At 45.0% G+C, this 13247-nt stretch overlaps 1 protein-coding gene across 2 annotated transcripts in view; it reads left to right on the top strand.

The window, feature by feature from the left end:
• The window catches only part of LOC143807235 (IST1 homolog), a 33586-nt gene that overhangs the window by 14820 nt on the left and 5519 nt on the right, over nucleotides 1–13247 (top strand). For both annotated transcript variants that reach the window (XM_077288560.1, XM_077288559.1), the window contains exons 4-8: nucleotides 355–442; nucleotides 1600–1683; nucleotides 9041–9130; nucleotides 9576–9665; nucleotides 11798–11905. In XM_077288560.1, the coding sequence (XP_077144675.1) occupies nucleotides 355–442; nucleotides 1600–1683; nucleotides 9041–9130; nucleotides 9576–9665; nucleotides 11798–11905 (460 nt within the window). The remainder of the gene's footprint in view (nucleotides 1–354; nucleotides 443–1599; nucleotides 1684–9040; nucleotides 9131–9575; nucleotides 9666–11797; nucleotides 11906–13247) is intronic.

The following is a 13247-nucleotide window of genomic DNA, read 5'->3' on the forward strand; positions in this document are numbered from 1 at the left end:
CTGCATCCTAAATTGCAGTTTAACCTCTTAGATCCTGCTGTCAATCAGAGCTATCTCCATTCACACCAGTTAGACTCGGTGTAGGCTGTGTATAACACAGGTCCTGAGCTCACTGAGTACATGTATGATGATGCCACATGTTGAAACCTGGGTTAAGTGGCCCCCAAGTTGCTGTGGGCCCCAGGCTCAATAAGTACTGGCGCCAGGCCTAGGTGAGATCTTCATCATCATTTGTATAATTCATGCAGAAAACTTTAAAAATACAGTTTATTGCAATCCTATATTATTTCTCAAATTACACTGGAACCTCAGCATCTGCTGTAAATGTCACTGTTGTGCTTTCTTTATATGCAGTAGCCTTGACCCGACCCTCTCGGAAGCCGTGTCTACTGTGATCTGGGCGGCGCCACATCTGGAGACTGAGGTCCCCGAGCTGAAGAAAGTAGGTAGAAATCACATAGTTTATAGCAATCAAGAAACTTGGAATGACTGGAGCCCAATAATACATATTTAATTTAAATGGTCTATATACTATCTCTAAAGTGATGGATTCACAGCTACCCTGCTCAGTACTGCTGTATAATAACCTCCATGCTGATGCTGCTTCTGGACATGTGCTACATAGAGACAGGAGAGAAGGAATCAGCCACGTCTGTGTACAGGAGACATCGTAGCAGTTAAGGTACCTTCACACTAAACGATTTACCAACGATCACGACCAGCGATACGACCTGGCCGTGATCGTTGGTAAGTCATTGTGTGGTCGCTGGGGAGCTGTCACACAGACAGCTCTCCAGCGACCAACGATGCCGAAGTCCCCGGGTAACCAGGGTAAACATCGGGTTACTAAGTGCAGGGCCGCGCTTAGTAACCCGATGTTTACCCTGGTTACCATTGTAAATGTAAAAAAACCCAAACAGTACATACTCACATTCCGGTGTCTGTCACGTCCCTCGCCGTCTGCTTCCTGCACTGACTGTGAGTGCCGGCCGTAAAGCACAGCACAGCGGTGACGTCACCGCTGTGCTCTGCTTTTACTTTACGGCCGGCGCTCACAGTCAGTGCGGGAAGCTCTGAGCAGCAGCGCGGATGCCGGGGGACGTGTGACAGACAGCAGAAGGTGAGTATGTACTGTTTGTTTTTTTTACTTTTACAATGGTAACCAGGGTAAATATCGGGTTACTAAGCGCGGCCCTGCGCTTAGTAACCCGATATTTACCCTGGTTACCATTGTAAAACATTGCTGGCATCGTTGCTTTTGCTGTCAAACACGACGATACACGCCGATCTGACGACCAAATAAAGTTCTGAACTTTCAGCAACGACCAGCGATATCACAGCAGGATCCAGATCGCTGCTGCGTGTCAAACACAACGATATCGCTATCCAGGACGCTGCAACGTCACGGATCGCTATCGTTATCGTTGCAAAGTCGCTCAGTGTGAAGGTACCTTTAGTTGAGTCAAAGCCAGGATTTAATGGGATTAAATAAAATAACAGAAGGACGTCTCCATTCTGCTGGACAAACCTCTGGCTTTGTGTGATTTCAGCCTTCTGACTGAATGTATAATGATGAGACCATGCTTTCATGTATTACAGGTAGTTCAGCAACTTTGCCTGAGATACAGCAAAGAATATGGCAACCTCTGTAGAGTCAACAATCTTAAGACAGTTAATCCAAAAGTAAGTAGAATGTGTATATTGTGTCCTTTGTGTTATCCAACTGGAATCCAGACAGAAAAACCCATACAATTAGACATTAAGATGAAAAAAAGGTGTATGCACCATAGTGATATCCAATGCCGGTACCAGTGGGGTAACGCTAAGAGAGGCAGAAAACGTGAACCACCATCTTCAACACCCGGCGTCATCAGGATGCAGATACCATTCAATAGAATGATGAAACAGGGATCTGTCGGGTCCTTTTACCACCATTCCGCCTGTGTGTCTGTTCAGAGCCTCTGTCCACACACAACACAGAACAGAGCGGAGCTTGGGGGGGGGGGGGACAGGGCTAAGTGAGTAGTTTTCTCTTTCCTTTATTTTGTGAGTACTTGTAGGGGACATAGTGTATTTGAGGGCCATAAGACTGTGTGGGATCCATCAGACTGAGTGGGGGGCAGTGGGACCCTCATACTGTGTTGGATGCTGTGGGGTGCTGTCATACTATCTGGGGGAGCTGTGTGGCCATCATACTGTGTTGGAGGCTGTGAGGTGCTATCATACTGTCTGGGGGGGGGGGGCTGTGTGGCCATCATACTGTGTTGGAGGCTGTGGGGTACTGTCTACGGGGTTGTGTGGCCGTCACACTGTCTGGGGGGGGGGGGCTGTGTGGCCATCATACTGTGTTGGAGGCTGTGAGGTGCTATCATACTGTCTGGGGGGTTGTGTGACCATCATACTGTCTGGGGGGTTGTGTGACCATCATACTGTCTGGGGGGGGCTGTGTGGCCGTCATACTACTGTGTTAGAGGCTGTGAGGTGCTATCATACTGTCTGGGGGGTTGTGTGGTCATCATACTGTCTGGGGGGCTGTGTGGCCAACATACTGTCTGTGGGGTTGTGTGGCCATCATACTGTCTGGGGGGGGGGGTTGTGTGGCCGACATACTGTGTTGGAGGCTGTGGGGTGCTATCATACTGTCTTGGGTGCTATAGAGGACATCATATTGTCTGGGGAACTGTGGAGGACATCATAATGTCTGGGGGTCTGTGAGGCCATAATGCTGTGTATGGGGACTGTGGGCCATTAAACTGTGTAAAGTGTCATGATTTTCCAATGGCAAGGAAATAAAAAATAACAAAACGGACTAGCTCTCGGGTGATGGAAACTAAAGTTGACCGTGACCTGAACCTCACACAACACTTGAAGCAGCCGGGGAGTGTTCCTACGATGCCCTAGACACCACGCGCCAGCCGGAGATCTAACTACCCCTATCAGAGGAATATACAGGCCTGTCTTACCTCCAGAGATGTACCCCAAAAGGAGATAGCAGCCCCCCACAGATATTGACGGTGAGTTCAGAGGAAATGACATACGTAGGATGAACAGCAGGTTTAGCATAGAGAGGTCCGCTTTCTAGATAGCAGAAGGACAGGAAAGTGTTACTTCACGGTCAACTTAAAACACTACTCAAAAACACCATCCAGAAATTACTTTAAACTCCAGTGACAACTCATGCCACTTGGAGTGGCAATTTCTGTCCACAAGAGCTTCCAGCTGCAGCGAGACACATTACTGCAATCTGGACAAGAAGATAGCATAAACTCAAAACAAAATTCAACTTAGCTGAACAGGAACTTGAGGCAGGAGAATGCAACAGAATGCTACTGATACATTGTTGGCCGGCATAGGACTAACAGCCAAGCAGCCTTAAATAGGAAACTCCCCTAATGGGTGGCAACAGGTGAGCAGAGATAGCAGAAAGCACACAAGTGGCACTACCATCAAACACCACCGGGGGAGCCCACAAACAGAATTCACAACAGTACCCCCCCCCTTAAGGAGGGGGCACCGAACCCTCACCAGAACCACCAGGGCGATCTGGATGAGCACTATGAAATGCACGAACCAAATCAGGAGCATGAACATCGGATGCTGTCACCCAGGAATTATCCTCCTGACCATAGCCCTTCCACTTAACCAGATACTGAAGTTTCCGTCTGGAAACACGGGAGTCCAAGATCTTTTCCACCACATACTCCAATTCACCCTCGACCAGCACAGGAGCAGGAGGATCAGCAGACGGAACAACCGGCACCTCATACCTCCGCAACAATGACCGATGAAAAACATTATGAATAGTAAAAGATGCTGGGAGGTCCAAACGAAAGGACACAGGATTAAGCACTTCCAGAATCTTATAAGGGCCGATAAACCGAGGCTTAAACTTAGGAGACGAGACCTTCATAGGAATAAATCGAGAAGACAGCCACACCAGGTCCCCAACACAAAGACGAGAACCAGCACGCCGATGACGATTAGTGAACTGTTGAGTCTTCTCCTGGGACAACTTCAGATTGTCCACAACCTGTCCCCAAATCTGATGCATCCTATTCACCACGGCATCCACTCCAGGACAATCCGAAGACTCCAATTGACCGGACGAAAAACGAGGGTGAAACCCCGAATTACAAAAAAAAGGAGAAACCAAAGTGGCAGAACTGGCCCGATTGTTAAGGGCAAACTCTGCCAACGGCAAAAAATCAATCCAATCATCCTGATCAGCGGACACAAAACACCTCAAGTAAGTCTCCAAAGTCTGATTAGTACGCTCAGTCTGGCCATTAGTCTGAGGATGGAATGCAGACGAAAAAGACAAATCGATGCCCATCCTGGCACAGAACGCCCGCCAAAATCTAGACACAAACTGAGTACCCCTATCAGACACTATATTCTCAGGAATACCATGCAAACGCACCACATTCTGAAAAAATAGAGGAACCAGCTCAGAGGAGGAGGGCAACTTGGGCAAGGGTACCAAATGAACCATCTTGGAAAAACGGTCACACACCACCCAGATGACAGACATCCTACGAGAAACAGGAAGGTCAGAAATAAAGTCCATAGAGATGTGCGTCCAAGGCCTCTTAGGAATAGGCAAGGGCAACAACAACCCACTAGCCCGAGAACAGCAAGGCTTGGCCCGAGCACAAACATCACAAGACTGCACAAACATACGCACATCTCGAGACAAGGAAGGCCACCAAAAGGACCTAGAAACCAAATCCCTGGTGCCAAAAATTCCAGGATGACCTGCCAACGCGGAAGAATGAACCTCCGAGATAACTCTACTGGTCCAGTCATCAGGGACAAACAGTCTACCAGGCGGACAGCGATCAGGCCTATCCACCTGAAACTCCTGCAATGAGCGTCGCAGGTCTGGGGAGACAGCTGACAATATCACCCCATCCTTCAGGATGCCAGTAGGTTCGGAATCACCAGGCGAGTCAGGCTCAAAACTCCTAGAGAGGGCATCCGCCCTCACATTTTTAGAACCAGGCAGATATGAAACCACAAAGTTAAATCGGGAGAAAAATAACGACCAGCGCGCCTGTCTAGGATTCAGACGCCTGGCTGACTCAAGATAAATCAGATTCTTGTGATCAGTCAAGACCACCACCTGGTGTCTAGCACCCTCAAGCCAATGACGCCACTCCTCAAATGCCCACTTCATGGCCAAGAGCTCCCGATTTCCAACATCATAATTTCGCTCAGCGGGTGAAAACTTTCGAGAAAAAAACGCACATGGTCTCATTACTGAGCAGTCAGGACCTTTCTGCGACAAAACTGCCCCTGCTCCGATCTCGGAAGCATCCACTTCAACCTGGAAAGGGAGCGACACATCAGGCTGGCGCAACACAGGAGCAGAAGAAAAGCGGCGCTTAAGCTCCCGAAAGGCCTCCACAGCCGCAGAGGACCAATTAGCAACATCAGCACCCTTTTTAGTCAAATCAGTCAAAGGTTTAGCAATGGCAGAAAAACCAGCTATGAATCGGCGATAGAAATTAGCAAATCCCAAGAATTTCTGAAGACTCTTCAGAGAAGTAGGTTGTATCCAGTCACAAATAGCCTGAACCTTAGCAGGGTCCATTTCCATAGATGAAGGGGAAAAAATATATCCCAAAAAGGAAATTCTCTGAACCCCAAAAATACACTTTGAGCCCTTCACAAAAAGAGAATTAGCCCGCAAAACCTGAAAAACTCTCCTGACCTGTTGAACATGAGATTCCCAGTCCTCCGAAAAAATCAGAATATCATCCAGATACACAATCATAAATTTATCCAGATATTCACGGAAAATATCGTGCATAAAGGACTGAAAAACGGAAGGGGCATTCGCGAGACCGAAAGGCATTACTAAATACTCAAAATGGCCTTCAGGCGTATTAAATGCGGTCTTCCACTCATCCCCCTGCTTAATCCGCACCAAATTATACGCACCACGAAGATCGATCTTAGTGAACCACTTAGCCCCCTTTATGCGAGCAAACAGATCAGTCAGTAAAGGCAAAGGGTACTGGTATTTAACTGTAATCTTATTCAGAAGTCGATAGTCGATACAAGGTCTCAATGAACCATCCTGTTTACCCACAAAGAAAAAACCTGCCCCTAGTGGAGACAAAGAGGGGCGAATATGACCCTTTTCCAAAGATTCTCTGATATACTCCCGCATAGCAGCATGTTCAGGTACAGACAGATTAAACAGACGACCTTTAGGAAATTTACTACCGGGAATCAACTCAATTGCGCAGTCACACTCTCTGTGAGGAGGGAGAGAATCAATTTTAGGCTCCTGGAAGACATCATGAAAATCTGACAGAAATGCTGGGATCTCAGAGGGAGTAGATGAAGAAATGGGAACCAAAGGAGCATTCCCATGAATCCCCCGACATCCCCAGCTCAACACAGACATTGATCTCCAGTCCAAGACTGGATTATGAATTTGTAACCATGGTAATCCAAGCACTAAAACATCATGTAAATTGTATAACACAAGAAAACGAATAATCTCTTGGTGGTCTGGGGTAAGATGCATAGTCACTTGTGTCCAGTATTGTGGTTTATTGCTAGCCAAAGGTGTAGAATCAATCCCCTTTAGGGGTATAGGAACTTCCAGAGGCTCTAAATCAAAACCACAACGCTTGGCAAAGGACCAATCCATGAGACTCAGAGCGGCGCCAGAATCCACATAAGCATCCACGGTAACAGATGATAATGTACAAATCAATGTCACGGACAAAATAAATTTAGACTGCAAGGTACCCATAGAAAAAGATTTATCAACCTTTTTATCAACCTTTTTTATGCGTTTAGAGCATGCTGATATAACATGAGCTGGATCCCCACAGTAGAAGCACAACCCATTTTTACGCCTGTAATTCTGTCGTTCGCCTCTAGACAGAACACTATCACATTGCATATGCTCTGGTGCCTTTTCAGAGGTCACCGCCAAATGGTGCACAGGTTTTTGCTCAGAAGATACCGCCAAATGGTGCATAGGTTTTTGCTCAGAAGATACCGCCAAATGGTGCACAGGTTTGCGTTCCCGCAAACGCCGATCAATCTGGATAGCCAATTTCATGGCATCATTCAGACCTGTAGGCACAGGGAACCCCACCATGACATCCTTCACGGCATCAGAGAGACCCTCTCGGAAATTCGCTGCCAGAGCGCACTCATTCCATTTAGTAAGCACCGACCATTTACGAAATTTTTGGCAGTATATCTCAGCTTCGTCTTGCCCTTGGGAAAGGGCTATTAAAGCCTTCTCAGCCAAAATCTCTAAATTAGGTTCTTCATAAAGCAACCCCAAAGCCAGAAAAAACGCATCCACACTTAGCAACGCAGGATCCCCTGGCGACAATGCAAATGCCCAATTTTGTGGGTCACCCCGCAGCAGAGAAATAACAATTTTAACCTGTTGTGCAGGATCACCAGCGGAGTGAGATCTCAGAGACAAAAACAATTTACAATTCTCTTTGAAATTCAAAAAACGGGATCTGTCTCCGGTAAAATATTCAGGCATAGGGATCTTAGGTTCAGACATTGGAGCACGTAAAACAAAATCTTGTAAGTTCTGAACCTTTGTAGCAAGGTTATTCAAACCTGCAACCAGACTCTGTGGATCCATGATTCAAACAGGTGTAACCAAAGCCATTCAGAGATTAAGAGGAGAGGAAAAAAAAAAAAAGGCTGAAGACTGCAGTTTAAGCAAGAAGTACAAATGAGCAAACTAAGGAGCAGTTTCAAACACAATAGAGGAAAAAACTTTTCTTATTCTTTCCTGCTTTAGTGCATGGTTTTAACACATGTGGCCGGCCAAACTGTCATGATTTTCCAATGGCAAGGAAATAAAAAATAACAAAACGGACTAGCTCTCGGGTGATGGAAACTAAAGTTGACCGTGACCTGAACCTCACACAACACTTGAAGCAGCCGGGGAGTGTTCCTACGATGCCCTAGACACCACGCGCCAGCCGGAGATCTAACTACCCCTATCAGAGGAATATACAGGCCTGTCTTACCTCCAGAGATGTACCCCAAAAGGAGATAGCAGCCCCCCACAGATATTGACGGTGAGTTCAGAGGAAATGACATACGTAGGATGAACAGCAGGTTTAGCATAGAGAGGTCCGCTTTCTAGATAGCAGAAGGACAGGAAAGTGTTACTTCACGGTCAACTTAAAACACTACTCAAAAACACCATCCAGAAATTACTTTAAACTCCAGTGACAACTCATGCCACTTGGAGTGGCAATTTCTGTCCACAAGAGCTTCCAGCTGCAGCGAGACACATTACTGCAATCTGGACAAGAAGATAGCATAAACTCAAAACAAAATTCAACTTAGCTGAACAGGAACTTGAGGCAGGAGAATGCAACAGAATGCTACTGATACATTGTTGGCCGGCATAGGACTAACAGCCAAGCAGCCTTAAATAGGAAACTCCCCTAATGGGTGGCAACAGGTGAGCAGAGATAGCAGAAAGCACACAAGTGGCACTACCATCAAACACCACCGGGGGAGCCCACAAACAGAATTCACAACAGTAAAGGGGCTGTTGAGGCAGCATACTGTGTGGGTCGCACGATGGCGGCATCATACTTTCTGGGCACACTGTGGGGTCATTATACTGTGCATGTGAGAGGGGCACTGTGGGGGAATTCACTAAATGGGAATCATACTGTATATTGGAGACTTTTTCGGGGCATCATCCTCTATTGGGGTTCTGAAAGGGGTATCCTAGTGAGTAAGAACACAAAGGGACTTCAATAGGGGAAAAATTACTGTGTTAGTACCGCAAAATAAGCCCCGTTCCTGTCTTTAAAAGTTGGCAAGTATGCCCTTCCGTAACTGTGCATATGTGTCGTGACCCTGCCTGTGACACCAATTAGTTCTTTTGGAGGGAGTCTTTTGCTATGGGGCCCATGGTTTCTGTGTACACGCCTGGCATTTATACGAAGGTGAAAATTGAAATGCTTGGTAAAATTGTATATTTATAGTACGTGGCAGGTCTTCTTTAAATTTCTTCTTACAGGTGATCGAATTGCTCACTACTGAAAAGACGTCCATAGTCACGATAAACAGATATCTGGCCAACATTGCCAAAGAGTTTGGCATAGACAAGGTTGGTATTAATAAGGATGGAGCAGAGAAAAATCTGACATAAATATGAGATGAGTGTCCTCAGTGTCGGACTGGGCTGGCAAAGGCCATCCAATAACATTGACTCTTGGGGCCACTGTTCAGCTACATGCAAAAATGACCTGACCCTAGTACGCAAATTCACTTTTGCCTCTATGTAATTGTGATTTGGCTAGCTTGTTTACTGAATGATTAGATGATTTACACGTTACAAAAAAAAGTTATCAAGTGCCATAGCACTGCTCATCAGTGCTCATCCTGTTTCCCTGAGGTCCAGTCCGAGCCTGAGGGTCTTGGATGCTCCATCATGAAGAGACTCTACATCAGACCCAATCCAGGGCATAACCAATCCTCATATACACCCTTCTAGTTTTTAGATGCCATGTTTGCATTCAATATATTAATTTCCTTACTGTTGTTTTCTTTAGGGTGACTTTACTTATGGCAGTTCTGGTTCTGAAGCAAGTTTCAATAGTTTTACACAACCTACTTCATCGTGCCCATATCCACAAAGCAACGTGAGTCTGACTATGGCATTAGGTTAGACTTGTCTGGTGGAAAAGGAGACTACTCTCAAAGGGATTGTCCACTTTTGTTAATTCAGTTTTGTTACAAAGGCCACCCATGTTAAGCAGTGATGTGCACTGTACGGGGAAGCAAGTGGTCAACTCTCCTGCAACACAAGTATAGGAGAAAATATACTGTGCAGAAGGAAATCAATGGGTCGGGATTTCCAGAATGATAGTTCCCCTTTGTAGTTGCTGCCTGCTTTAATAAATGAAGATCCCAAATGAGGGTCTCCCCTTATCTTAGAATAGTCTAATATAGGAGGGCTTTCCTGGACTTGGATATCCTAAGGAGAGGTCATCAATATCAGATTGGTGGTGATCTGACACCGGTCATTTTCATACCGCCAAACTCTGAGGGACGGGAAAAAGATTCTCATTGCAGCTCATGTAGCGTGCCACGGCAAAGCATTTTACAGTTTTGTCACATCCTTGACCCCACACAGTTATTTTTGTATGCCAGACCCCACACAGTAATTTTTGTATGCCAGTAGATACCTATTGTCCCTAGTAATACTCTAGCTAGCCCCCATGCAGTATGATTCCCACACAATTCCTCATTCACCCAGATGCCCTAAGTGCCCTTCGTACATGATGCCCCTACAGTGCCCCAAACATTTTAAGATGCCGCCAGTACTTCCAACACAGTATGATGCCACCACAATTCCTTCACACAGTATGATGACCCCATAGTCCCTCACTCAAACAGCATGATGATCCCACGGTCCATTTTCACCGTCACAAGACCCCATAGTCCCTCACCCACACAATATGATTCTCTCACAGTCCCCCTACGCAGTATGATGTCCTCATAGTATCCCCACACAATATGATGCCTCAACGTCTCCACACAAAGTATGGCGCCCCAACAGTTCCACACCCTCACAGCATGATGTCCACACTGTCCCCCTACACAGAATGATACCCCCACAGTCCTTCACTCACATAGCATGATGACCCCACAGTCCATTTACATAGTATCATGCCCCCATAGTCATTCACCCATACAATATGATACCGCCACAGTCCTCCTACACAGTATGATGTCCCCACAGTCTCCCTACACAATATGATGCTTCAATGCCCCCCACACAAAGTATTATGCCTCAACAGTTTCTTCTCCACACAGTATGATGCCCATACAGTACGATACCCCTACTTTCCCCTCACACAGTATGATGCCCCCACATTCTCCTCATGCACAGTATGATATCCCTATTGTCCACTAATGTAATATAATGCCCCATGCTTCTTCTACACAGTTTGATGACTCCATAGACCCCCTCACACAGTATGATCCCCCTTCAGTCCCTCATGCACACAGTATGATACCCTGCAGTCCGTCACTCCCAGTATGATGCCCCACAGTTTTTCCCCCTGTAAACTGGTGCTCCCACTGTGCCCCTTACCTCCAATATAGCAATTAAGGAAGAAAATACCAACTGCAACACCACCATTAAATTCAACTATACAGTATCTGTGACTTAACGATACAGATGACTTAGGACTAGTGTTGAGCGAACTTGCTCATGTGCTAACCGAGTGTATTTGATGCACTCGAAAAATATGTTCAAGTCACCATAGCTGCATGTCTCATGGGTGTTAGACAGACGCAACACATGCAGGGATTACCTAACAAACAGCATGGTCGGATAGCGCCTTAACCAATCACGTTGGCTCATACCTACTCAGGACATACTGCCAACTTTCTAGGACAGCTCCCCAAGTTAGGGACTGTCTGGTTGGCTCCTGGACGGTTGGAAGGCATGGGCACCTCCATCAATCAGTTACTTGCAGGTCCTGCAGCTGCCAATAGTAAATGGTGTACATAGTCGGGGTAACAGAACGCTGTGCACTGTCTACTGGCCGTTCTCAAGTACTGCAGCTCAGCTCCCATTACTTCAATGGGATTTACATTTCAAATCTGGCAATCAGGGCTATATAAAGCTGAGCCAGGAGATATGATCTGTCATAAAAAGAATTGTTGCATTTAATTTTTAAAATTCAAAAAAATTGCTGCAAAGAAAAAGTAATGAGTATATATCAATGCACCGGTCTTATGACATAATGCTGACTTTTTATAGGAACACTTTCCAGATGCAGAGAAGATTTACAAAGACTTCGTTGGTGATTCTCCTTCCGAGGCACATGGCATGCCCTGGTCTGCAGAACATGAGACTCCAGGAAATTCGGTCAGTCTTAAAAACAGGCTTATGGACCACTGAGACTTTATAAGGTTCTAAATTCATTGCATCCCTCCACTCCACCATAGAAGTAAATGTGCAAATTGTTGCAACATTTAGCCACCACTAGGGGGAGCAATATTAATATTTAATTAGATCCTATGAGAATTTTTGCAGTGACTGCAGTCAACATTTCTACAGACTGAGCATGTGTGACCACCGTCACCTTAGGTGGACATTCTGAGAGGCAATCAAAAGAACAGTAGGGGGCGCCATATCAAGTCTGTAGCAGCAATATCCAGACACAGGAGCATATTTCAAAACCGATTTCAATAGAAAAATAATGTTTTGTGTGATATAAAGAAAAAAAAATGTGATACTTAATAGTGGGACAAAATCTTTAATTAACCCTTTAATGTACCTATAACATTCATTTTCATCATAGGTTGATAAGGAATGTTTGAAGCTGGCTCAGGAGTTGACCCTGCTTCCTACTATCTCCTTGTAATTACAGCAGCCGATCATTGTAGTTTAACCACTTAAATACTGCTGCCAGTTTTTGCTTTATTTAAATCCGCCATACGGTTCTGGAGATATTGGCCTTTTTATTTAGTGCTAATTTTTATTTTCTTTAACCCCTTAAGCCCCGAAGGTGGTTTGCACGTTAATGACCGGGCCAATTTTTACAATTCTGACCACTGTCCGTTTATGAGATTATAACTCTGGAACGCTTCAACAGATCTTAGCGATTCTGACATTGTTTTCTCATGACATATTGTACTTCATGATAGTGGTAAAATTTCTTCGATATAACTTGCGTTTATTTGTGAAAAAAAAAAGAAATTTGGCGAAAATTTTGAAAATTTTGCAATTTTCCAACTTTGAATTTTTATGCCCTTAAATCACAGAGATATGTCACGTAAAATACTTAATAAGTAACATTTCCCACATGTCTACTTTACATCAGCACAATTTTGGAACCAATTTTTTTTTTTGTTAGGGAGTTATAAGGGTTAAAAGTTGACCAGAAATTTCTCATTTTTACAACACCATTTTTTTTAGGGACCACATCTCATTTGAAGTCATTTTGAGGGGTCTATATGATAGAAAATACCCAAGTGTGACACCATTCTGAAAACTGCACCCTTCAAGGTGCTCAAAACCACATTCAAGAAGTTTATTAACCCTTCAGGTGTTTCACAGGAATTTTTGGAATGTTTAAATAAAAATGAACATTTAACTTTTTTTCCACACAAAATTTATTTCAGCTCCAATTTGTTTTATTTTACCAAGAGTAACAGGAGAAAATGGACCCCAAATGTTGTTGTACAATTTGTCCTGAGTACGCTGA

The sequence above is a fragment of the Ranitomeya variabilis genome, chromosome 2 (genome assembly GCF_051348905.1).
Source record: "Ranitomeya variabilis isolate aRanVar5 chromosome 2, aRanVar5.hap1, whole genome shotgun sequence".
In the NCBI taxonomy this organism is placed as follows: domain Eukaryota; kingdom Metazoa; phylum Chordata; class Amphibia; order Anura; family Dendrobatidae; genus Ranitomeya; species Ranitomeya variabilis.